The 27,722-nt window shown below is 44.2% G+C and overlaps 1 protein-coding gene across 1 annotated transcript in view; it reads left to right on the top strand.

Moving 5' to 3' along the window:
* Positions 1-27,722, top strand: part of LRP6 (LDL receptor related protein 6) — a 146,910-nt gene that overhangs the window by 44,622 nt on the left and 74,566 nt on the right. The window contains exons 4-6 of the mRNA XM_077468806.1: positions 14,699-14,895; positions 18,112-18,243; positions 25,253-25,649. Of these exons, the coding sequence (XP_077324932.1) occupies positions 14,699-14,895; positions 18,112-18,243; positions 25,253-25,649 (726 nt within the window). The remainder of the gene's footprint in view (positions 1-14,698; positions 14,896-18,111; positions 18,244-25,252; positions 25,650-27,722) is intronic.

The raw sequence follows: 27,722 nt of genomic DNA, 5'->3' as shown, positions 1-27,722 counted from the left end.
GATCCTCCTCTTCATCAAGTGCCTCCATGGAGAGATGCTTTCCATGGAGGCACCCGAGTCCTGCTGCGTCCATTGGGCTTGCACACATCGCTGGAACGAATGGGATCAGATAAGAAAAAGAGGGGCTTTGGGGGGCAGCTACAGCACAGGTTTTTCACCTTTAATGCATAGAATGCATTAAGGTTAAATATCTGGAGACTTGACAACTCCTTTTTAAGCATTGGTAGTTCTTAAAATGAAACTCTTCTCATTTTCACTCCAATGATGCAGCGTGCAAGAGCTCCCTCACCAGGTGCTTAAATCTTCTCCCCAGGTTTCTTCCTGTTTCTGATCTTTGCCTACTTATTGATTATCTGAGGTGTCGTCACCCCAGCTTGTGTGCAGGGGTTTGTTCATCTCAACAGATGTCAAAAATTGTACCGTGAGCTGCATATGTGTACAGTGTGGACAGGCAGGTAAGAAAACTATAATGCAGAGGAGACCTATCATGTCTCCGTCCACTGTATAAGAAAAAGCCTGCTTATTTGCAAATGTTTGTCATTTTGTATTAAAGTAGTACTTTAAAGAAATGTGGAAATTCATAAAAACAAAATTACATACTCCCCTCCATGATGCAGCATTAGTCTAATGTTGCAACTGTCCCTCACCAGCTCTAAGCCTGAGAACTGAGCGATCACATGACTGCTGATCGCTCAGTTCTCAGTCTCTTACTCTCTAAATATTGGAAGCATTGTATCCCCTCCTTGCTGTCTGCTTTAACCCTCTAAATGCTGGACTACAGTACTGAAGCCGTATGCGTTGTACGTGGTTGCAGTTTGGCGACATTCGCTTGAGTTTGATGGGGAAAATGCTTACCGTAGCTACCATCTAAAGCATCGTGACTGTACAACCTCTGCTCACTGCCTTCCCAGTTATAGGGGGAGTGGTGGTAAGGCTGTAAAAATGCAATTCAACAGTGTGGTTTTACTGCCCGCAACTGTGCAATGAGCCCTTAAAGAGGAGCTACACCTTTAAAAAAAAAAAAAAATTAAAAGCCAGCAGCTACAAAATATTGCAGCTGCTGACTTTTAATAAATTGACACTTACCTGTCCCAGGGTCCAGCGTTGTCGGCGGCAGATGACGAGCAATCGCTCGTCTCTCCGCTGCCCCCGCCGCCATCCTCTGTCAGGGAATCAGGAAGTGAAGCGTTGCGGCTTCACTGCCTGGTTCCCTACTGCGTGAGACGCGCTGCGCGTCTCCACTGGTCCCTGCTGTGTCCTGGGAACTGTGTGTTTCCCAGAACACAACGGGGGGCGGGGCATCTGCGGTGGTCTGTGGCGAGCTTGTCCCGGAAGTGGTAATCCAGGTATCTGCAACCCCCCTCACTCCTGAAAGGTGCCAATTGTGGCACCGGAGGGGGGGAGGGATCAGATGAGCGACACTTCCACTTCAGGGTGGAGATCCGCTTTAAGGAACAGAAGTGTCCAAACAGTTCACTTACTATTTTTCAGAAGGGATTTAAAGCGGTTGTAAACCGGATGTACAACAAAAAAAAACCCCTGCAAGGCAATGGCATAATATGCTGGAACAAAGACCTCCAGCACTGTAAGGTTCCTGCTGAGAGGGCTGACATGTCCCCCCCCCCCCCCCCTGTCTGTCTTCCGGGTTCACAAGCTCAGGTGCTGTGACTGACCAGAGCCACAATGACATCACTCCTGCGCATGCATGCTGGAGCCCTGGTTTCCGGCTTGAAGTTCCTCCCAATATTCCAGACCTTGTCCCTGGGTTCACACTAGTGCGATGTGGAAACCAGCACCGATTCCAGCATCGCTCTTCTACCACAGGATGTTCACACTGCCTTTGTTCGAATCACTGCGGGCATCATTAACAAAGTTGATGACGCCCCCAGTTTAGTTTACAGATTGCAGTGCGAATCATCTAATGCGAGTTTAGCCATACAACTGTATGGCTGAACTCGCATTGCTCAGAGATCGCATGTGATCGACACCTGTGGTGAGGGTGCCTATTACGCTAGTGTGAGCCCGGGCTTAGAGTGCATGCATCAGTGATGTCACTGGCTACATGCAGGGTGAGTACCCCCCCCTAAACGTGGACGGTTATTATAGGCTTTCCAAGTGGGGTTTACAACCACTTTAAGATATAACTTTTGTCCTAGAGTACTGCTTAAGCACATTTACACAAGTATAGATTGGATTATGCGGGTCCATTGGGTTTCTTTAAAGCTTTAATTCCTTTATTTTGTCCGGTGATCGAGTAACATGCCACCTGTCCCTGAGGCCCCTTTCACACTGGGGCGGTGGGTGCTGGTGGTAAAACGCCACCCCATTGGTTTCAATGGGCAGGAGCGGTGTATACACCGCTCCTTCACCGCTCCAAAGATGCTGCTAGCAGGACTTTTTTCAGCATCCTGCCAGCGCACCACGCCAGTGTGAAAGCCCTCGGGGCTTTCACACTAGAGACACAGCATCGGCTCTTTCAGGGCGCTCTGCGGGTGCTATTTTTTATCGCTGTAGCGCCTGCAAAGCGCCCCAGTGTGAAAGGGGTCCATGTGCCTACTTTCACTCCCCTGCTGTATTTATGAGGGAGTGATATAGTCACCCTTAGACAACAGCCTTATTAATCCGTGGAGAAGGTAGTGTTTTTAACTAGTAGATTTAGATGAACAAAAATCATTTTATTCGGGCACAGTGTTGCATGACTGAGTGATTTGTCAGTCAAAGTGTGATAGCACTGAAAACTTAAGCGATGCACTGAAATTTCGGCGGCCAAAAGTGCTTTTTCTGTATTTTGCCGATAGAGAAAAAAGTGCAGATAATGGTACAGAAAATGTTATCATGATTTTACTGTGCTTGTCTTTCATAGGTAGTGTGACTCAAAAAGTGCAGCTCAACACTTGTGTGTTCTTGCTGCATTTCAATGCATTTCAGTGGGAGGTGCGGTTTTCCTAACTGACCAAAAATGCAGCAAGCAAGATTTTTACCACCACAACAGAAGCACAACAAATCAGTGTGAAGACATGCATAGAATTTAAAGGAATATATTAAACTCATTTTTGGTTTTGGCACAAATTTCCATTTGGTCCATCTCTAGAAGTATGGCTTTAAAAAAAAAAAAGCTGCAACTCCTGGACTGGCTGAGTGACATCAGCTGACAGTGGGCTTTAGCCCGCTGGATTGCAGAATGAACCGCACTCCTGTGATCCATACTATATATTGGCTATACCTTTCCTTTAAAAATGGCCTTGGCAGGAATGGGGTAAAAGTGTGTTATATTGAGTGAGTTAAGTTTTGATACCGCTGGTAGAGCGCTCACTACTTACCTGATTTATTGTGATTTTGTGCAGTATTCAGCCTATTATATGGATGGGGCCTTGTTAGGGTTTTGATGTGGAGGATGATGTTATGAAGAGAATTGGGTGACAAATTCAGCACTGGTAATCCTGTGTAACAGCCTGACTTTTGTGTTTACACAGCTGTAGGATATTATGCTGATAGCAATCATTTCCTGATCTCTTTACAAGCCCAAGGCTACCAGTTTCTCTACAGTAGCTTTTTGTTTGCGTCTTCCTGTCAGAAATTTTATTTAACTATTTAGCAAAGATAGCATATAGGAGGTTGAAGGGCATCTGTGGTCTGCATCCTCACATAGTACTTAAATTTGCCATATTGTATTGTTTCCTTTTTTTTAATTTGGGTTTCATGTCCAGATGTTTCAAGTTAATCTTTGTGCTTCTATATAAATGTGTGTTTTTCCTGTTAAAGTATGTACTGTAAATAAGATTCATATTTTCTTATTGATGTACAATGCTTGTAAAATTAAAGCCCTGTCCTGGCAGAATTGCCTTTAGAAATTGGTGATGGATGCATATGGTGCCCAGATGTTTAAGGTAGCTGTGGCTTACGCAGGATACAGCCAGGGGTTTTGTTGGGTTAGCTAATGTTTGAGAATACAGCCTAGAGATTTGTGAGAAGCTATTTTTAAAGAGCCACAAGATACTTTGCGGGACATTTATGAAATCATTTAGGGACACAAATCCAAATCGGCAAAGCATATGTAACAGTTTGTATGTGAAATTGGGACCCTGTGAATGAAATCCTGGACAGCAAACTGAGAAAGATTTGCACAGTTCAGTGAGCATCTGAAATGGGCACACGGGGTCAGAGGCAGGTTTTATTTTGTTGCACATTTAAACCTATAGTACATTTTTTTTTTTTTTTGTTGAAAATACATATTAACCACTTTCAGACCGGACCATTTTGCTGGTCAATGACCAGAGGTCTTTTTACAATTTGGCACTGCGCTGCTTTAACTGGTAATTGCGCGGTCATGCAATGTTGTACCCAAACAAAATTTGCGTCCTTTTCTTCCCACAAATAGAGCTTTCTTTTGATGGTATTTGATTGCCTCTGCGATTGTTATTTTTTGCGATATAAATGTAAAAAGACCGCAAATTTTGAAAAAAAAAGATATTTTCTACTTTTTGTTATTAGAAAAATCCAATAAACTCAATTTTAGTCATACATTTAGGCCAAAATGTATTCAGCCACATGTCTTTGGTAAAAAAAAAGTCAATAACTGTATATTTATTGGTTTGCGCAAAAGTTGTCACATCTACAAACTAAGGTACGTTTTCTGGAATTTACGCAGCTTTTAGTTTACGACTGCCTATCTCATTTCTTGAGGTGCTAAAATGGCAGGGCAGTACAAAACCCCCCCAAATGACCCCATTTTGGAAAGTAGACCCCCTAAGGAAATTGATAAGTGGCATGTTGAGCCCATTGAATATTTTATTTTTTTGCCTCAAGCGATTGAATAATGACAAAAAATTTTTATTTTTTTTTTTTTTTACACAAAGTTGTCACTAAATGATATATTGCTCACACATGCCATGGGCATATGTGAAATGACACCCCAAAATAAATTCTGCTGCTTCTCCTGAGTACGGGGATACCACATATGTGGGACTTTTTGGGAGCCTAGCCGCGTACGGGGCCCCGAAAACCAAGCACCGCCTTCAGGCTTTCTAAGGGCGTTACAGTTTTGAAGGCCATAAAATGCCAAGATGGCACAAACCCCCCCCAAATGACCCCATTTTGGAAAGTAGACACCCCTAAATTTAGGGGTACACTAGTGAGACTAGGTAATAAATGGCGGGTGCCCTGAAACTATAAAAAATAACTAACCAACCAGCGTCGCCTGTAACAGTTATATGGTGATCACTGGTGAAAGGGTTAACTAGGGGGCAATCAGGGGGCTTTATGCGGTAGTATATGGGGGTCCCTGGCGCTATAAAAAGCTGCGGCCAACCTAAATACCTACCTGCCTAACTAGCGTCACCTGTGACACTAATACAGCGATCAGAAAAACGATCGCTTATTAGGCTGGGTTCACACTGGAGTGATGCGGGAACGCCACGAATCCGCGGCGGGTTCCCGCATCGCATGCCTCCCGGTGGCAGTTCACACTGCCCTATGCGAACTGCTGGGAGTGTCAGTGAAATGTTAATGACACCCCCAGATCAGTTCGCATATCGCAGTGCGATCTGCAAACTCGGATCACATGGTGTGAACACCCATGCGATCCGATTCTGCTGCGGACCAAAAAAAGGGTCCCGTGCGAATTTGCGGCGGGTGCGGCGAATGGCTGAACTCGAATCGCACAGAGATCGGATGTGATTTGCACTGCAGTGCGGTGCGAATCACATCCGTTCTCATAAACCGCTGCAATGTGAACCCAGCCTTAGTGACACTGGCGACGGGGGGTGATCACGGGGTTAAACCTTTATTGGGGGGGTTAGGGGGGTACATTAGAACTAAAGGGGGCTAACCCTAACTGCCCTAACAGTTATTACAGTCACAAATGACACCAATGCAAAAAAAAATTAAAAATTAAAAAAAAAATGCAATTGGTGTCACTGTGACTGGGGGGGCAGGGGTAATTGGGGGGTGATCGGGGGGTAAAGGGGGGGTGTGAGTGTGCCTGGCATGTTCTACTGTGAAGTGTCGTGTTGGTGCAACTCACCGATCCTCTCTCCTCGGTGCCGGAACGAAAAATACCGACACGGAGGAGAGATTACATCACTTCCTCTCCTGTGTTTACATTACAGGAGAGGAAGTGATGCAATGCTTCACTCCCATTCGTCAGGAGCGATCGCGAGGGGGTGGCCATGAATGAATCCCGGATCGCTCCTGCACGGATACCGACCGCCGCTGGCACCGGGGGGGGGGCCCGATCGGGCCCCCCACCCGCGGGAAGGCAGGGACGTACATGTACGCCCATATGCCTGCCCGTGCCATTCTGTCGACGTACATCGTCGTGCGGCGGTCGGCAAGTGGTTAAAATATACACTAGTTTATTTTCTTACATCAGGGGACACAGAGCCATAGTAATAACTATGTGGGTTATATCGGCGTATCAGGTGCTGGACACTGGCACGCCCCTTAAGGCATGAACATCCCCCATATAACCCCTTCCGTTACTGGGAGTCCTCAGTTTTTTCGCCAGTGTCTAAGGTGTTGGGCACGTGTAAGGATGTGTGTACTGAGCTCCACGGGCAGTAATCCTTTGAGAGCCAGCCATCCTGACCGGATCCATTCTGATGTCTCCGTAATGGACTAAATGAATGGTACCCGGGCCTCGTCATCCAAAGACACAAGGTTTTGCTTGCGAATGCTTTTAAAGCTGGGCCCTGGGATCCAGTACTTTTTGGTAGTAAAGCCAATAAAAGTTTACTGGCAGGGTCTTCTCGCAGGTCCAGGAATGCAGGATTACCTGAGTGTACCCCAGTTGCTGAATGTTTCCTTTCAAGGTCTCGGAGCCTACCGTGAAGGGTGTAGATTTTTTTTATTTTATTTTTATGTTATTTTTTTATCTCTGATAAACCCTGCTGCGAGGAAAGGTAGGGGAGATTTTCTCAGCTAAGCTGGGGAGTAGCCCTGGAAGAAGATTCTGTCCAGGGGACATAGGCAAGGTCCACTAACCTAGACCATCAACTTTTTTGTTGGAAGTTTCAGGCAGTGCAGGTTATGGGACTGTCCTGACAGGATTCAGTCTGACAGAGCCATGGCGGTGGCTTACATCAATCACCAGGGGAGGCACGAGAAGTCGTGGAGCCCAAAAAAGAGGTGAATAATGTTCTATCTTTGGCAGAACACAACACTCCTTGCCTATCGGCAATTTTAATATTTCAGGCGTACTGCTTGAGACGCCAACAATTTATATCCAGGAGAATGATCTCTTCACCCCGACATCTTCCTAGCAATATGTCAGATGGGGTACTCCATTTATCCAGATCATAAGAGGGCAGTAGAAGTCCTTTGGACTCTGCCATTATAGCCAGACCACCTTGCACAAGGTCCGGTATTTCATCCCTCTTTACGGACAAGGAGTTTAACAGGTTTGACTGTTGAATCCCACTCTATAAAAGATTGTGGGTGATCTCCTTCAGTATTGTCTACTTTGACTAATGCCAGGAAGCCGGCTTCCAGAATCGCTTACTATAGAATCTAGAAAGCCATAGGTTTCTTGGTATGGATCCAGGGTTTGGCTCCCCAGGAAGTATGTCAATCGGCAGGATTCCTAGATATGGGATCTGAAATGAAGCTGGCCTTGACTTTTATCAAGAGCCAGATCCAGGCCGTGTCAATGTCTTTTCCTATGGCCTCTTGCTTCCCACACTTGGTGCGTAGCTTATTCAGGGGGTAACATGGTTTATCACCTTATCAAGGCACCTTTTAAATCCTTAGGACTTAAAATTGGTCTTTTCGGCTTTGCTGAATCAGCCGTTTGAACCTTACGAGAAATTGTCTTGGTTCTTTGACAAAAAAGAGAATCTTTTCTGCTTGCCATTTCTTCTGCTAGAAGAGTATCGGAACTAATGGCTCTGTCTTGTAAGAGGCATATTTCATCATGCATAAGGATGAGGTGGTTTTATGTCCTCATCCTGAATTCTTACCAAAAGTGGTAACAGGTTTTCATTTAAAACAAGATATTATGCTTCCTTCTTTCTCCCCAGAAGCCTTAATCTGGGGAAGAGAAAGCACTACAGTCTCTTGATGTAGTAAGAGCGATCAGAATCTATTTAAAGGCGACCGCTCAGGTTAGCAAAACACAGGTTTTGTTTGTACTCCCAGAGGGTCCATATATGGACAGGCAGCGTCAAGATCCACTATTTTCCAGATGGGTTTGTCAAGTAATTGATCAAGCTTCAGCTTAAAGAAAATTCTTCCTTCTCATATTAAGAGCACACTCATCCAGGGCGATTAGTGCCTCTTGGGTGGTGCATCATCAGGCCTCTATGGCTCCGATCTGTAAGACCGCAACTTGGTCTTCAGTGCAGACGTTTATCCAATTTTATTAAATCAATATTAAAGGTCATGAGGATAACACATAGTTATTACTATGGCTCTGTGTCCTCTGATGTAAGAAAAGAAAATTAAGATTTTTAAAACGGCTTACCTGTAAAATCCTTTTCTTTGATGTACATCAGGGGTTACAGAGGTCCCTCCCTTCTTCTTATACACTTTAATTGCTTGGCTACAAAACTGAGGACTCCCAGTGATGGGAGGGGTTATATGGGGGAAGTTCACGCCTTAAGGGGGGGGGGGGGGTGCCAGAGTCTAGCACCTGATACAACCCATATAGTTATTGCTATGGCTCTGTGTCCCCTGATGTACATCAAAGAAAATTATTTTACAGGTAAGCGGTTTTAAAAATACTATTTTTTTTTTAACCGTGTGCCTCCATTGATGATAACATTTTGGAATGGTTCAAAGCAAAGTTAGACATCTTGCCAAACTGACCAGTACATAGCTATAATAACAAAGTATATGTCTATTTTGTGTGATTAAGTGTTTGATTCTGTTTTGGCACTCTTCCTACACTGCCCTGCATTAGATTATCACTTTTGCTGTCTGTCAGCTCACTATGCTGTTTAGGTCTTCCATGTGCTGTGTGTACCTACTGAGATTTAGACCTCTCTCCCTTTAGTCTCCAGATCATGAAACCACATTAGAATGATAGTGCAGTAGAACCTGATTTTTTTTAATAGGACGTTGAGGTGGGGGTGAGCTTGAACGTTGAGGTTTGAATAAGCAGTTTATGCAAAAATCACATCAGATCCGACCTTCCAACATGGCGTTCTATGGTGGAATAATGTTTTTGTGGCCTAAGAAGGCTGCGTTTCAGATTTGCCAAGTCAGTGTTTGAAGAATAGTGACGCTCTTCAGTGTTTGCTGCTGAGATGCCTGGAATGGTCATCCCCCAACCCATCCCCCCTCCCAGCACACACAGTACTGCTGAGCTCCTGCCAGCTCTGCTGTGTAAAGTGCTGCCAGCTTTTCTGAACTGTTTGGAGTGATGGAATTCATTCACCCATTAAGAAAATAAAGCCAATCCAAGAGATAACTAGAAGCAAATGGATCTGCCTCTGGTTGCCATCTGACTTGGCTGGAAATGTTTTCTCTATGTTCTGTACAAAAAGTGTGACTATTGTATAGCTCATTGACTCTTTTTAACATCTCGTGTAGATATGTGGATACCTGGGAATAGCTATGGTGTGTCTGTAGAATGCAAGACACTGCAGTGGAGCAAAGTTCTCAGTTAAATGTTTACTCTGAGGAAGAAGATGTTTGTCTCGTTAGTGGGTTCCCCTCTGCTGCTAAATGTAAAAGTTTAGGCCATTGTGCTCCTGAGCCGCAGATTCCTACAGCCTGTTCACTGGCTATCCGTACATATAAGAGTGAATGCATTATAGTTGCTGTTCAGCAGCACTGTGCATACCCTGTTGAATCTGTCTATTTTATTTTTAAGTTTTATGTTGACTTTAGCCAAGTTGCATTGTTTTCTGGTTAGGGTTGGTAGCAATTGATTTGATTTTTACTTGTCAGAATTTGCTTTTTGTGGTGGTTATTTCCAGAAAGAATTATTTACATTGGTATCGCACCCTATATAGATGTGTGACCGCTGCTCTTCCTGTCCTTGTTAGCCTCTCCACCTCTGTACCAGCAGGAAATGATTATTTGTATTACATGCACCATTAACAAATTCTTCCCACTTCACATCATGACTCTGGATGAAGAAATCCCTTATTCATTGCATTATAAAATAAAAACACACTGCATCTCCTACAGAATTTTTTTGCACGTGTGAGAATGGATCTGACATTTGTTCATCATCATTAATAATAGTATGATGGTCTTTTGCTTGTGTTGTCGGATTTGGTATTGACAAATTTCTGATCTCTGTGGCTCTATGCATGAAACGAATAATAATTTTACCTCTTAGCTGAGCCTCTTCTCTGTTCTGTAGGATTTAATTCCTCTTGTGGACAGTTCCACTCCAGTGATGCAGACTCATAGAATTCTGGTGTAGATCATGTGTCGCTATGGAAATGGCACACCTAAGGCAGTCCAAATATTGATGATTGATGTACCTTTTTTTTATTTATTTATTTATTTATTTATTTTTTTAATCCTTCAACCAGCGGGTTGACTGAAAAAAATTCACTTTTTTTTTTCTCCTTTTCATACATTTGAAGTGAATGGGGAATCGCTCAGACGGTACATAGGGAAAAACCCAACTGACTGGTTGTACGGACATTGATCAGGTCTCTGCAGATGGTGTAAACAAGGCCTTAGACTGTTGGAGCAAAGGGGAGAAGAATCTGCAGGGAACAGTATAGTGGTGGGGGGGGGGGGGGGGGCGGGGGATCAGCTAGGTGGAAGTGCTTTATCAAGTCCCCTAGACAGAAATCCACCAATAAATCTTGTAGTGTATGCACTGTAGGGGAGGATTTCCAGATTTCCTAGAGTTCAGCTTTAATGGCTCATACACGCCTGTGCTTTGGGTCAGACAGCCGATTCCTGTGGCTGGAATGACCTGTTTTTATGTGACTAGCTGTGGCAGGAAGCCTGTACAAAGCAATGACAGGCACTACATTTGTACGCAGTTTGTTCATGTCTACACATTTAGTGGTTACCTTTTGGTTGGGAACAGATCTGTCTCTAACTACAGGTATCTGCTCAATGTGAAAACAGCGGTGGACAGCTGCAGCTCCTGTCTACCTGTTATTGCTTTGTACAGGCTTCCTGCCTCATCTGTTTGCATACGCCTGTCATACCAGCTGCAGGAATCTGTTGTCTGCTCTAAAACACAGGTGTGAATGAGCCCTGGGAGCCCAGTTATTAAACAGTGGTACGGCTTTACCGTGGCTTTTCTACTGCTAGCAAAAGGCTCATTTTATAAAGCACAGCGCTGTTTACTACAAATGAGCTTATCTTATCAGCATGCTTTAATTATTTTACAATTTGTAATTGTATATGCACCCAAGGACAGCTCAATTTATGATTTAATGCTAGCTCTGCCTATTTGTGCCTTTTTAACCTGGACATAGATGGTTTGAATCTCGGACGGTTCAGCAGGGAAAGGCTGAGATAACCATCTATGGGTAGGCAGATTGTACCCAAGTTGATCCATCGTTCAACTTGGGTTCAACCAGCATGTCAGATTTTTACATGTGATTACCAGAAGCTACAGCTGCTAGCAATAATCACTGTGTTCTCCCAGCATGTACAGCTACCTGTACCCCCCCCCCCCCCCTCGAGACAACCCATTAGCTCTACGGGAGGAATCCCCACCCCCCATCAACTGTCCAAGGAATCAAGCGAAAACTGAATCTATGGGCTGCCCATAGATGATTCGGGCCTGTTTGCATTCAACCAGTGGGTTGAATGAAAACAAATCTGACACTATTCCCTCATCTACACACTCAATGTGGATGGGGGACCCCCCCCCCCCCGACTCGCACACCATTGGTATACACCGATCAGCATTGCAGGCTGTAGCCTGTAGCACTGATCGAGCAAGGAGGTTTTATAGAAGTTGATCTGTATGATCACAATGCCCATACATGGATAGAAAATGTGCCAGTCTCTGCTGAACCTGCCATATTTATATCCATGTATGACCAGCTTAACTCCTCTACCTAGTACGTGTGTCAGGCAGTATCTGTCCGAAAAGAATAGACTTCCTGCATTTCTTGTACCCAGAGACCATCTGATATTAGCCAAGGATTTGAGTTTTATATGAGGGATTTTTTGAACGGCAGGAATTTGTGGCAAACGAGGTATTTATTTATTTTTTTTCCTCTCCAAAGAACATTTGATTTAGCAATGCAAAGATGTGCATGTTGATTCATTTGAAATGGAACGTTCACTTAAATTGATGACGTTGCCCATCTCTAATACAGATCACACACTGCAAACATTACAGGGGGCCAAGTGAGCCCTGGTCGAATGAACTTACAATTAAAGTTATGGAGTCATGGGCCATTTCCTTGTCCTAGGAAATCTTCCTTTCCCTTTTTTGTTGGCTTGTTTTACCCAGGAATTGAGGTTTGGGCACATATTGTATTTTGGTTGCGTGTGTGTGGTTCCAGAATAGGCAGAAACTGCACTGGAATAGTTAACGAGAATATGTCTAACCAGCGTGTTTAGTCTTCATACTCCTTCTCCAGGCCTTTGTTCTTCCCAGGGGTTGGTGAACCTAAATTTGTTTTATTTGTAAGTACCAAACGGTTCCAGCTGTGAGGACTCTCTGGCTCAGGGCAAACCTGTTTACTTTAGCCGGCTGCTCACCTCTGGGGGATCTGTTTTTCATTGCTCCCTGTGTCTGATTACACTTGTGATAATCTCCCAGAGCTCCAGGCAGGAAATGGCAGCGGACACAAGCCGTACTTTCCATGATTTTCCATAAAGTCTCCTTTGTTTCACTACGTTCTCAGACTGATTGCATAAAGAGTTCCTTGTGACCAGCTACATGACACAAAATCACTCGCTAGCTTTCATTTGAAGCAGAATGGACCCTGATTAGCGAGCGCAGAAATTTACATGCAAATATTCACTGTTATATTTAATACTAAAGTCTGGGAGCTTTCCTGAGAGGCCTTACAATGGCTTTCTGAGAATGTAAGAAAGTATAAAACCATGCTGGCAGCCTATATTATACAATACACATCCTAGTGAGTAGTGCCATATACATCAATGTGTTTGTGACATACAAATCAAAATATAACACTTATATATATAATATGCACAAACCTGTAATGTGCTTGGTGCTTCCATAAAAAAAATGCATTGGTGTTCCAAAACTTAGAAAATGGTGAGATGACTCCCCCTTTGGTGACCCCCACACACCAAAAATAGACCCTCATCTTCGCAGTTTGGGATCAAAAAAGGCAGTGATCTGTTGATCTGGGGGTTTGTAGGATGGTTCCTCAACAAACTCTTTGAAGAGGGTGCTTTATGACCGGATATGCCACACTCCATAGATGGGGAATAGTGAAATGCCGTTTAACGTAAATTATCAAGTGCATTACAAGCGCCATTTGCAGGATATTTGTCAGACAGGCATCAGTAAAAAGTTCCACATCATCAAATGACATCCTTTGACGATGCCCTGGGGGAGGGGCGGAACGTGTCAATGTATTTCCGGTTCATGTTAGCCATTGACACAATTTCCGCCTCTGGAATGCACGCCATACAGCAGTGAACTCGGATGTTTTTTTACTTTGCACATCGGCTGAAGTCTTATTTTTATTTTGATTTAGTACTTCAGCGTGAGTTTTGAATAGATTTATTTCTGAGAATGCTGTTCACAGTGTAGATGTTTTATTTGATTAAACACCTTTCAGTATTGCAAATAGCAGAATTTGCTTTTCCTTAAAAAATTAAAAATAAAGTGTAGATTGAGCACAGGTGGGCATATTATTGTAAGGTTTTACCAAGGTTAAAAGTATTTACTTTGTTACGTAGCAAGAAACGGCTTTCATTTCTTGTACCTTTTTTAATGTAAAAAGCCATCCTTGAGCTCTAGTCAGTTGTCTATTCCTAGGCCAAAGATGGCACCGTTTGTGTGGACTACAGTGATTAAATGACTGTGCCTACTGGTAATTTAAAGGCTCTTCACACCTTTGCAGCCATTATTAAAGTCTCTCACTCTCTGTGGTTCTTTGAAAATCTGCATGTTACCGAGTGGTAACCTAACCAGGAAATTCCATCACTTGGGTCCCACTGAGCCTGCAGTTGCGTAGTCAAATGTTAATCAATCTTTGGTAACAAATTGAGATAAAGGCACACTACTGGGGGCAGCACAGTAGTCCTGCGATTAGCACTGCTGGCTGAAGCACTGGGGTCCCTGGTTTGTTTCACATGGAGAATGCATTTTCTCTGTCCTTGCCTGTGTTTCCTCCTACTCTGGTTTCCACTCCAAGCATATGTGCTGGTTGGTTATTGGCTGCTGTCTGAAATTTGCCTTGGTATGATTCTTCTGAGCTCGTCTAAAATGGCTGCATCACTAAAAGCCTCAACAGCTGATAAAATGCTCACGCAGAAACGCCCTATAGAAATGTTCTAATCGCAATGAATACATGAGCATTTCTCTCATTCAATGTGAATATTTTTTTTGCTGGTTTTAGAAGTTCATTAAGTCTTTTCCAACATGGTTTCCTTGTATGGGTGCAAAAAATATAACTAATCAGACGGAAAAGATTTTTTCGTTACTTTTTTCTTTGCACTTAAGTAGAGTGTTTAATCTGTAGCATAAATGAATATTATACTGTTAATAGTGAATGACTGAATATAAAATATTTTTCAGCACTGTATGTATCTTTTGACTTTTCCCTTTGCATTTTTTTCTTAGACAAACTGTTGTGAAAGGCTCTCTCCCTCACCCATTCGCTTTGACTTTGTTCGGGGACACAATATACTGGACGGACTGGACCACGCACTCTATCCTGGCGTGTAACAAGTTCACTGGCGAGGAGCGCCGTGAGGTGGACACCAATATCTTCTCTCCTATGGACATCCATGCGTTCAGCCAGCGGAGACAGCCAAACGGTCAGTACTCATCCATTTTTATTCAGTAAAGCAGATTTCAGTTTAAAGTAGCAAAATTGATTTAGTTTGTTATTGCCAGGGTGGATTTTATTTAAATCGACTCGATTTAACGCATAATTTTTCAAGAGCAACTGTCATCTCTGACCCGCTATTGACTCACCGGGAGTCCCATTCACTTTAATGGGACGGCTGGTGATGTGGCAGTGACACAACAAGGTGAGGGATGTGGTGGCAGTAGATGAATGGATGCCCACTAACAGGTTGCTGCAATGATGGAACTGAAATGACAGGTGCTCTTTAAATGTAAGGACTTATTCTTGCTGGTAGCTAGAATCTTTAATATTTGCAAACAAAATGAAGGTTTCCTATTTAGAAGAATAAGCTGTCGGCTTAGCAAAACGATGCTATCAAAACCAATTCAATCATACAGTTTTTATATCTCCCCACTGTAATATACATCTCCCCCACTGTAATATCCACGCCATCTCCCCCACCCACAATTGTCATAGAGCAGCGCTGTGGGCACTACAGATGCAGTCTGCTGCCATCCGATTTCTCCCCTCCACTGTACAGATCTGTACAGAGAAGGGAGAGGGGAACCAGCGCCATCATGACGCCGGTTTTTTTACAGGTGATCGCTCCGTCATTTGACGGAACGATCACATTGTAAATGCTGACGGGTGCACCAAGATGGCCGCCGCTTCGGAACTAGGCCAAAGCCGTGGCCTTTCCTAAGGCCGACACCAGGGAGTGCCCCGTGGATCGCGACATGTGCCGATCCGAGCGGGGTGACCCGTTCGGATCACGGATCGGTGATGACCCGTTGCACTAATATATATAAAATATATATATAATTACAGACTATACATCTACTTGAACCGCCTGCTATCTTTCTGGGACAACGTCCTTTAATGCCGCCACAGTCTCGCTGGGCTTGCACGCCTGTGAGTGGGGTGCGATGGGTCCCTGGGGCGTGGTGCAACCCCAATCTTGGTAAAGAGCCAATGATGAGGCTCTTTACCCATGTGATCAGCTGTGTCCATTGGTCACATGTAAACATGAGTGTGAGGGGAGGAGTGGCGATCAGCGGCATTTCCTCACAGGGTAGACCTGTACAGATAATCGAGGCCACTGATTATTGGTGCAGCCTCATCAGTGCCCATCGGTGCACATCAGTAAAAGAGTAAAAATGTTTAAATGTTTTGCTACGTGAAAATACCTGCCTGTTTAAAAAAGGAATTTCCCTTTTTCACACAGATTTGCTTTGTAAAGACTACTTTTAAAAATGCATTTGTTTTTAGTTTGTTTTTCAAGGCCAGTACTGTGAACAAATGAAGACTTTCGTCAGCGTTCAGATTGCTGAGATAATGAAACCAAAGTCCTGGGGAGCCTTGAGCATCACTTTCTCCAAGGATGATATTTTAGTCGCTTTGTGACCCTGCATTTATCCTCCTCACGGTTAGCATAGCGTTATGCTTAGACCCCTTTCACACCAAGGGCGTTTTGCAGGCGCTATAGTGTTAGAAATAGCGGCTGCAATCCGCCCTAAAACAGCTGTACCATTGTCTGTAGTGTGAAAGCCCTCGGGCTTTCCCACTAGAGCGTTGCGCCGGCAGGACGCCAGGAAAAGTCCTGCCAGCAGCTTTTTTGGAGCGGTGAAGGAGCGATGTGTTTACCGCTGCTCCCCATTGAAATCGATGGGGCAGCGATGTAATACCGCAACAAAACGGCGCTATTGTGGCTTATTGCCGCCGGTTTTGACCCTTTCTTGGCCGCTAGCGGGGGGTAAAAGCGCCCCGCTAACGGCCGAAATGCGCCACAAATGCGCCGGTAAAACGCAGCTAAAACTGCTGCAGGTGGGCCAAGTGTAGACTTTCTACTTTGAGCCTGGGTTCACACTTGTGTGATGAAGACACTGCATGTGACACTGAAGACACTGCATGTGAGTCACACAGGAATCGCACTACATTCCTGTGCACATCACATGCGAGGTCAATGCGTTTTGAGCCATACATTTTGTATAGCTGAAATCGCATCTGCACCAAAGTGGTGCAACACCCCCCCGCACCTGAATCACATTGCATGTATATAGGGCTGCAACCAATGATTATTTTCTTAATCGATTAGTTGGCTGATTTGATCGGTTAATAAACTTAAAAAATAAATAAATAAAAAGTGGATCAAATTGACGTTCATTTTCAACCACAGTGACGAGAAAATTCGGACATCGAAAATTCCTTTGACCATGAAGTTTTCTGACAGTGTATGTGGTTTTTGTTCAGAAATGAAGTGAAAATTTCAAACACAATTCTTTCATTCAGGGAATGTACAAAGATTTTTCATCTGAATATTCTCACCTGAAAATTTATCCGTGAGGCCAGCATAAGGCTCGGTATACACCTATGCAGTTTTTGCTTTTGATCTGTTTTTGCAGTGCTTTTTGCTGTGCATTTTGATTTTTGCACACGTGATTTTACGGCAATTTACTTTTTTTTTTTTTGGGCAGATTAAAAAACACAAATTGCTGCAAAAACCCATTACATTCTTTTCTGCAGCTTCTCCATTGAAGTATATTGAACCAAAAAAGCACAGTTTTGCGTTTAAAAGTTCCTGACCCTTTCCAAATAGGCAGCGGCTGAAAAAAGCACTGATATGAACATATCCCATAGGAAACCATGTAAATGAACTGTAGTGCGTTTCTACAAAAAGCACCAACAAACATATATAGATGTGAAACAGGCCTAAGACGTTTAGTAACATAGTGGGGTTAAAAAGACTAAAATTAGCCCTTTATAGTACAAAAAAGCAGATAATCACTACTGGAAGGGGTTCATTTTTTTTACTGTACAACAGTGAAAGTAATCTTTACAGTAGTGATTATAATTTTTGTACTATAAAGGGCTCTTTTTTTTTTACCCCCATTATGTTAGTGGTTGATTAATCGATTATGAAAATGGTAATCGATTAATTTCATAATCGATTAGTTGTTTCGGGCCTATATGGATAGTCACACTGATGTGATGTGATTATGGCAATTGCACTGCGTTTTCCAAAGTGTTTCAGGGTGTTGTCACTCTAACATTGACACCATGTGATTTCAATGTGGTGCGGTAAAAGCACAGAGTTTGCATAAGTGAACCAGGGCTGAAAGTGAAAACCATGTTCACAAATTGTATCTTATTGTCTGATTACATTTATGTTCCTTTTTTATTTCAGCTACCAATCCATGTGCTGGTCACAATGGTGGCTGTTCTCACCTGTGTCTGATGTCACCAGCAGAGCCTTTCTTTCAGTGCGCCTGTCCCACAGGTGTACGTCTCAAGGATGATGGGAAGACCTGCATGCATGGTAAGCTGGACTAGATCTTCCTTTTTTGAAAAAACAGCATTAGGTTGGTTTATTTGTGAAAATTACATAAATTGGATTTCCTTTTACAAATTGCAGAAATGCTCTCTACGGTTTTGAAACTGTGGGGGATTTTCTTTTTTTGTTTTTTTGTTTTTTTTGTTTCCCCATGTTCATTTTTATATTTTCTTCAAACCTTCACAGATCTCTTCTACCAATTTTTTACAATTTGGTGAAACATGGAAATGTCAGTTCTATGTAAAAGTTGAAAAGTTAAAGGGGTTGTAAAGGTTCAGTTTTTTTTTCTAAGTTAAAAATAACAAACATGTTATACTTACCTGCACTGTGCAAGGGTTTTGCACAGAGCAACCCCGATCCTCCTCTTCTGGAGTGCCCTGCCAACACTCTTGACTTCTCCCCTACATCGCGTTTACCTAGGGGCATCCCTGCAGGCGCACGCCTGATTTCTACTGCATCCATGCTGAGGTGGTTTGTAGTTGGGTGGGTGGGACCTGATGGGAACTAAGTGACCATTTTCCCAATCTGGCCCTCCTTGCTTTTGATTAACTGCACATAATAGTAAGCAGAGCCATAGCTTTTGTTCAGTCCAATAGAGGCTTTCAAATTCAATCAATCCCCCTGGTATCAATCAGAAGCATGGTTGATCTGATGGGGGGGACTAGTCTCCCAGTTCCCCTTCAAGATTTGCCCATCTAACAGGTGCTGCGACGTGGGGATTTCCCCCATTAGGTCTTCCTTCCCAAATATAAGCAATTTAATACTTGGGTAAAGACTTCACCATTATCCGGACCCTTTGTTTACATTAAGCTTTGGGCTGGGGAATATCTTAGCTGACAGCTGACTAGGGCCTGGGATAGAGCCCTGTGCAGGAAGGTGTCAGTTTCATGGCATATTTCCAGCACAGACATGCTCTACTCTGAGCAATAAGGCCTCATGCACACGAGACACAGATGAAACCTCTGTTAAAAAAAAGCTGAAACGCGCGTTTAGAAACGCGCGTTTTGCCGCGTTTGCATGCCGCGTTTAGACGCGTTTGCGTTTAAACGCGTTTATAAAGATAACATCATGTAGACCCTCCCCAAGCTCTCAAAGCATTTTTTTTAACTATTTCTGCTATTTTGATCAGAGTGAGCAGCAGCAGCATAGAGAGCAGTTGTACACTTGCATTTGCCGTGTCACTTGCCACGGCACCTGCCACAAGTTGTGGATTGTCCACTTGCCACGTCACTTGCCACAAGTTGGGGATTGTCCACTTGCCACATCACCTGCCACGTCACCTGCCACAAATTGTGGATTGTCCACTTGCCACGTCACTTGCCACATCACCTGCCATGTCACTTGCCACGAGATGTGGATTGTCCACTTTCCACGTCATCTGCCATGCCACCTGCCACAAGCTGTGGATTGTCCACTTGCCACGTCACCAGCCACATCACCTGCCACAAGTTGTGGATTGTCTACTTGCCGCGTCACTTGCCACATCACCTGCCACGTCACTTGCCACGTCACCTGCCACAAGTTGTGGATTGTTCACCTGCCACGTCACCTGCCACAAGTTGTGGATTGTCCACTTGCCACGTCACTTGCCACAAGCTGTGGATTGTCCACTTGCCACATCACTTGCCACGTCACCTGCCACGTCACTTGCCACGTCACCTGCCACAAGTTTTGTATTGTCCACTTGCCACGTCAGCTGCCACGTCACTTGCCACGAGATGTGGATTGTCCACTTTCCACGTCATCTGCCATGCCACCTGCCACAAGCTGTGGATTGTCCACTTGCCACGTCACCAGCCACATCACCTGCCACAAGTTGTGGATTGTCCACTTGCCACGTGACTTGCCACATCACCTGCCACGTCACTTGCCACATCACCTGCCACAAGTTGTGGATTGTCTACTTGCCGCGTCACTTGCCACTTCACCTGCCACGTCACTTGCCACGTCACCTGCCACAAGTTGTGGATTGTTCACTTGCCACGTCACCTGCCACGTAACCTGCCACAAGTTGTGGATTGTCCACTTGCCACGTCACTTGCCACAAGCTGTGGATTGTCCACTTGCCACATCACTTGCCACGTCACTTGCCATGTCACCTGCCACAAGTTTTGGATTGTCCACTTGCCACGTCAGCTGCCACGTCACTTGCCACATCACCTGCCACGTCACCTGCCACAAGTTGTGGATTGTCCACTTGCCACGTCACTTGCCACGTCACTTGCCACATCACCTGCCACGTCACTTGCCACGAGATGTGGATTGTCCACTTGCCATGTCACTTGCCACGTCAGCTGCCACGTTACTTGCCACGTCAGCTGCCACGTCACTTGCCACAAGATGTGGATTGTCCACTTTCCACGTCACCTGCCATGCCATCTGCCACAAGTTGTGGATTGTCCACTTACCACGTCACCAGCCACATCACCTGCCACAAGTTGTGGATTGTCCACTTGCCACACCACTTTCCACGTCACCTGCCACGTCACCTGCCACAAGATGTGGATTGTCCACTTGCCACGTCACCAGCCACATCACCTGCCACAAGTTGTGGATTGTCCACTTGCCACGTCCCTTGCCACGTCCCCTGCCACGTCACCTGCCACAAGTGGATTGTCCACTTGCCACATCACTTGCCACATCACCTGCCACAAGTTGTGGATTGTCCACTTGCCACGTCACCTGACACAAGTTGTGGATTGTCCACTCGCCACGTCACTTGCCACATCCCCTGCCACAAGTGGATTGTCCACTTGCCACATCACTTGCCACATCACCTGCCACAAGTTGTGGATTGTCCACTTGCCACGTCACCTGACACAAGTTGTGGATTGTCCACTCGCCACGTCACTTGCCACATCACCTGCCACAAGTGGATTGTCCACTTGCCACGTCACTTGCCACGTCCCCTGCCACAAGTGGATTGTCCACTTGCCACGTCACTTGCCACGTCACCTGCCACAAGTTATGGATTGTCCACTTGCCACGTCACATGCCAGTCACCTGCCACAAGTTGTTGATTTTCCACTTGCCACGTCACCTGCCAAGTCACTTGCCGCGTCACCTGCCAGGTCACTTGCCACGTCACCTGCCACAAGTTGTCTATTGTCCACTTGCCACGTCACATGCCAGTCACCTGCCACAAGTTGTTGATTTTCCACTTGCCACGTCACCTGCCAAGTCACTTGCCGCGTCACCTGCCAGGTCACTTGCCACGTCACCTGCCACAAGTTGTCTATTGTCCACTTTCCACGTCACTTGCCACTTCACCTGCCACATCACTTGCCACAAGTTGTGGATTGTCCACTTGCCACATCACTTGCCACCTGCCATGTCACTTGCCACAAGTTGTGGATTGTCCACTTGCCACGTCACTTGCCACAAGTTGTGGATTGTCCACTTGCAATTGCAATTGTTTAAAATATTTTTCTAATGGTTTTTCATCATTTGCAATCATTTTTGAGATTTTTAATGTAAAAAAAAAAGGTCACCTTTAAAAACGCATATAAACGCAAACGCGGCTAAACGCGGTAGCGGCGTTTTGCCGCCTTTTACCGCGTTTTGCCGCGTTTTGCGTCTGAAACGCAGAAATTTTAGTTTCTGAACGCATTTTTTTGCTTCTGGAAAAACGAGATTAAACGCAACTGCATATAAACGGAAAAAAACGAGACTGTGTGCATGGACACATAGGATAACATTGAATGAGTTCAGGTGCAGTTGAAAAAACTGTCCAACTGCATCTGAACGCGCGTTTAACTGCGTCTCGTGTGCATGAGGCCTAACTTACCTCTGTTTGCCAAGTCAGAGCTGGTCTTAATTACCATCAGTTTCCTAAACAGCAAACTGGCAGGACATCTTTAAGAAAATCTCTGCCATGGTGACAGGTTCTTACAATGGAAGTAGTAAGAACTGAACTGGCACAAACGTTTGCCTGCATTAGGCCCAGATAGGTCACTTTAAAAACTACTGCCGAATTCTCTAGATTGTGCTGCTGTTACAAAACATGTTTTTTTGGCTTTCAAAATCAACTTCAAACCTCAAAATCTGTTTCAAATTGGCCGTTAAATTGCTCTGAGCAGGTTCATCATGAGGCAGATGGTTTTTACTTTTTTTTTTTTTTTTTTTTTTTTTTTTTTACTTTTACATTTTTGTTATTTGGACAAATATGTGCTGCTTGTCCATTGCTGAGTAACCAAGGAGGACAATAAGAAGTTCTCCCCCTGTCAGAACACAACAGCTCAGCGAGATCGCTGTACCAACACCATGGTTAGTACGGTGGCTCCTGACCGGAGCTGTGAGTTGTCTTTTGTGCAACCCGTGGGAGTTGCACAAAAAAACAAACACTAGTGTGTACCCGTCTTATTGTTTCACCTCACCATCTGCCAGATGCAAAATTAATTTATATAGACGATACGACCCAAATTAACCCCCACACCTCCCTCTGCCCCTGTAGATCATGTTCAAGCATTGTGTTTATTTATTTTTACCTTGTTGCTGTAGCAAAAAAAAAGAAAATCTTTAATTCTTATTCCCTGAAACATCATCAGTCTTGTAAAATTCAGCATTGTTCTGCCTGAAAATAAATGTGTACATGTGAGGAGGTATAGAGGGGTTAGACCTTCATCGGGCAGATTTGACACCACTTATTGACATTTCAGGCAATATTTTGGCTCATAATTGGAAGTTAGGCACTCACTAGAGCCCCAAACAGGTATTTTTCTTGCAGCATTGTAAAGAAACAAGACATGGGGAAACCTGCTTCTATTTCCCAGACATACACTTGCAGTTTTAGGTGGGCCTGTCCTCTTTGTTTCTATGATGTAAACAATATGGTAATGTATACCAGCTGTGTAGCTGGGGAGGGGTTAATATGGATACCACCTGGGTGATATGTGTAAGTGGGGGGACCTGTCAGCATAGTGGCACAGCCCTGCTCAGTCGGATAACAATCGCGTCACAGCTGTTCACGGCTGCCTTTTGTCTGGCTCCTCTCACGCAACTACAGCTGCCTCTGCTATTAGTCAGAGTGAAATGGCAGGTATTTACTGGGCAACATCACACAGTGGTAAATCTGTTGTCTGACTACCACCTGTATTAGTCGTCAGGTCTCTGCCACTTTTATAGAAATGCATGTGTCACCTCCCGGAGCCCCTTTGGGCTGTCCTCAGCTCAGTCTGATTCTCCCTCCCTTGTCTGCCACTGGAATGTTGGACCTGCCCCTAGATAAACATTGAGGAATGTTTCTATATGGGCCCCATGTTTGTGTAAGGGGGGTTGGGGTGCCTAAATAGTCATTCCCAGAGACTTTGCAGAGAAGAAAGCAGTTGTCACCAGACTAAACAGTTTCTAGCCCTGGATCTGGTTCCTTGTGGACTTAAGTCTGGTGAACAGGGCTAAAATGTGTTTTTTTTTTTTTTTTTTTTTGTTTTGTTTTTTGAGCCCTGCATGTTATCCTTGGAAAAAGGCTACAGAAAGCTTTAATTATTTAATTTTACTACTGTGGTCTTTTCAAATCCTTGTGCATGCACGGCCGATTTTGAAAGTTTTTCATAATGTAGAGCGAGTTCTTTGTTAGTGTACCTCACATAAGTTTTCTAAATGGTCCTTCTGAGTAAGGATATCCTAAAATAAAGCACACAGTATTTGTTATACCCTGTTCAACTTCCAAAGGTAGTGATGATTTTAAACCTGATTATTTTTTCTTTTTTCTTTTTTTTTTTTTCTTTACATGAACCAACAAAGTGGTAGTTGGGTTATGTCCTTTAAACCCAATGACTATTGGCACTCACAATTACTGCAGCTGTTGACTTTAGATTTAGGGTAGCAAATGGAAACTTTGACCTGGAAAGCAGCTTATGGAATGGCCGTAGCCTTCATTCTTCTCTTTGTATATGATTCAGAACACTCTGGTCCTTGTTCATTATAAAGGCTGAAACGCACAGACGTAATTAAATGATGCCTGTCCATGTTGGATTTTGCGTGTGCTTTAAACTTTCTCAATTGGCAAAGCCGAGAAGTTGACAAAAAAAAAATACTGAATTATATTAGCCCCAATCATGTTTGTGCTTTGTAAATTGTTTCAGCAAATCTTCTATTTTGGTAGACACTGACAAGTGAAATCCAGTATGAGCTTCCTTTTACTTCTCTGGAACTCCTAATTGACATCCATTCTCTTCTTTCAGCAAGTATTTGGCTAGCTTACCATTTAGTACTGACTTTCCCCACTTTTGTTTGCTCTTTCCTGTTCCTGTTCATGTTTGTCTCGCGAACAAACCCTTTTACTGAAAATTGATTATTGGGAAAATGTGTGACTGATGGGGGAAAATGTAATTAAAGATCAAGCATTCCTTGATTATTGTAAATGTAACATAATGGCAGCGGTTTAGACATTAGCAATACATTCTTTTAGCCCGCAGACGGTTTTGTGGCATATAGGATCCTATATGTGCATGTAGACCCATTTTCACTTACAGTTTAGGCAGAGGCCGGGGGTATACACATGCTGTGATGCTTTACATCATTGCAAAGATTATCCCCGTCACGTTGGTGGGCAGTGCTGCAAATGATTGTGACCTATTCATGTTGATGGGGTTGTGCTGGAGCAGCAAGCCGAGTGCAAGATTTGTTTTTGTGGCGCGTTCTCCCTATTGAAAAAAAGCCTGTTGGCTGTCAGAAAAAGCATTCAAGAGGTGGCAGTATCATCTCCTACATTCCTGACGGTCACCCCCTCTGTAAAAGCAGTCCACCTACAATTGCTTTTCAGACAACACAAGTGTAGGAAAGCACTAAGAGTGAAAGACGCATAAACATTAACTATTGGGTATATTTTTGGAATTTTACCAAAGTATCTAATAGTGAACATGTTACAAAAGCATTGAAGCCCCTTTATTTGTAGCTGTAACAGCCACAAAGTAATTGTTTAGTAAGCAGAAGTGTAAAATGTTTTTATATAGTACCATCATTTTGTCACTTAATGTGATTGATTGCTTTTCAGGTGCTACAGAGCTGCTGCTACTTGCCCGGCGTACAGATCTCCGGCGAATATCCTTGGACACCCCTGACTTTACTGATATTGTGCTCCCTCTGGATGACATCCGCCATGCCATCGCCATAGACTATGACCCAGTGGAAGGTTATATATACTGGACTGATGATGAGGTGCGAGCCATTCGACGGGCTCAGGTTGACGGTTCCTCCAGTCAGTTCATTGTTGTCTCACAAGTATCTCACCCTGATGGAATCGCTGTGGACTGGGTGGCTCGCAACTTGTACTGGACAGACACGGGAACCGACCGCATCGAGGTGACGCGGTTAAATGGAACTATGCGCAAAATTTTAATATCGGAAGATCTTGATGAACCCAGAGCTATTGTCTTGGATCCAACAAATGGGCGAGTAGTCTTTGTTTTTTTTTTCCCTATGTATATTAGTGTAAAGTGAATCTGAACTGCCCTGCCTACAGTCTTAAGATGATTAGCTGAAGCACTTGTAATTATTTTAGTCTACAAGCCCCATTAGTCTTAGGACTCTGTGCTTGGGACCACAACCTCTTTACAGATTCAAGCCCCACCCTCTGTTCTGCCAAATAAGAGTGCCCCTACTGGCTTCTGAAACACTGGCATTTGATAGTTGAATGACAAAGTGGCGCTTGGTGCTGAAAAGGAGTGCATGCCTTCTGGGCTTGGAGACTGTCACTGACGGTGTCTGGAACACTGGCCCCAAAATACCCCTTGTTATAGCCTAGAGAGAGCAGTGATGTCACTACTTCAGTTGTGTGGCAGTGCTAGGCTCTAAAGCACTGTAACGGGAGGGCAGTTACATACTCCTCTATACTTGGAACCACTTTTTTTTTCTGTTCTGACTTGAATAGAAGAGCTGCAGGGGATTGGTGGAGAGGTGGTTATCAGTCGGACAGAGGGGGGGTCCTTTTTTCATAGACATTGTCACTTTGCCAACTTGAGGAAATTTTACTGCTTGCATTGCAGCACAATTGCATTTTCAGGAATGGTCTGATTCAATTAAATGAGAACCAGACAGTATCATACTTGCCTGTGAGCTTTACAGATCTAATTCACTATGTGTTCTAGTTAAGCCCCGTTTTCAAAATTTTACGGCTTAAGGCTGGTTTTTAAAGAATCGTTCTGCTGGGCAGTGACCGTGTCCGGGAAGTAGCATGGTGCCAGCTCCTTCTGAGATGTTTTTGGTTTGCATATATGCAGCCCGGACATTGGATCCCCCTCCCCCAAGGTAAAGGCCCCTCTGTGGGTTAGTCCAGCCTTTTTCTTTTGGAACTTCTGTTTCCAAGTTATATTCCGGTAATTGGCATTGTTTCTGGACTTCAGCTGTCACTTTTTAGCAAGGATGTAAAGGTTACAAATCTTATACATCTTTCTGGTTGGTAAAATCATGGGGAAATTTTTTCGATATTCTTACATGTCTTAATGTTTAACACTACTCACACTGTAAAACCTGCAAATAACACTTTTTTGTTAAAATGGTAATTAAAGTGGTTTCATTCTATGCATTAAGGTAAAAAATTTTTTATGTTGCAGCCCCCCTTTTTCTTACCTGAGCCTAATTTAATCATAGCAATGTGCACAAGCACAGCGGCTCCAACCACTGTGTCTCTCCTCATTGGACGGATTGATAGTAGCAGGCTCGGTTACAAGCCTGCACGGGTTCCCCATGGAAAGCGGCTATTTGTGGGGGGCACCCGATTGAAGAGGGGCCTAGAGCGCCGGCGGCTCCCCGTTCAAAGAAATTGGCTCATAATTGCCTCTTAAGCTGGCCATAGTTTGAATCTGTGCTAGTTTAGCAGGGACCAGCCAAGATTTGAACCATGTATAGGCAGGCTGATTGTACCCAAGTTGATTAAACCATCAGCTTGGGTACAGCCTGCCGGATTTTACATGCAATTGTCAGCAGATTTAGCCGCTAGCAATTATCAATGTGTTCTCCCAGCAGGGATGGCTCCCTGCGCCCATCTGCCGGGAGAATACAATGGCTTTGGCGAAGGGATTCCCCCATCAACACTGACTGTGTTGATGGGGAAAATCAAGCGAAAATGGCATCGGCTATGGTCTGCATGTGGCTACAGGAAAGAAAATCGATCCTTTGTGGCCGGCCTTACAAAGGTTTGCCCTAGATCAGTCAGAGTTGTGTGTTTTTTTTTTTTTTTTTCTCTTCTATTCAACCAGTGGGCTAAATTAGAAAAACTGACTTGATTCCCCCATCCCCACACACTTGATGTGAATGTGGAAATCCTCCCTGCTGAGCTCCCCTGCGGGAGGTTAATGAGGGAATCGCACCGCCTATGACTGGCTATACAGCTGCTTGACCTAGCCAACACTGCAGTAGTGTAATACTCTTGGTAACCTGCTACACGATGTGGTGTAGTCGTGACTACAGGGCACAGTAATGACATAGGGGCCAGCGGATTGAACAACCAAGCATGGCGGGTGATT

Source organism: Lithobates pipiens, unplaced genomic scaffold, assembly GCF_037356315.1.
Source record: "Lithobates pipiens isolate NorthernLeopardFrog02 unplaced genomic scaffold, aLitPip1_a1.2 Scaffold_8, whole genome shotgun sequence".
In the NCBI taxonomy this organism is placed as follows: domain Eukaryota; kingdom Metazoa; phylum Chordata; class Amphibia; order Anura; family Ranidae; genus Lithobates; species Lithobates pipiens.
The sequence above is the reverse complement of the archived record's forward strand: the minus strand, read 5'-3'. Positions and strand labels throughout refer to the sequence as shown.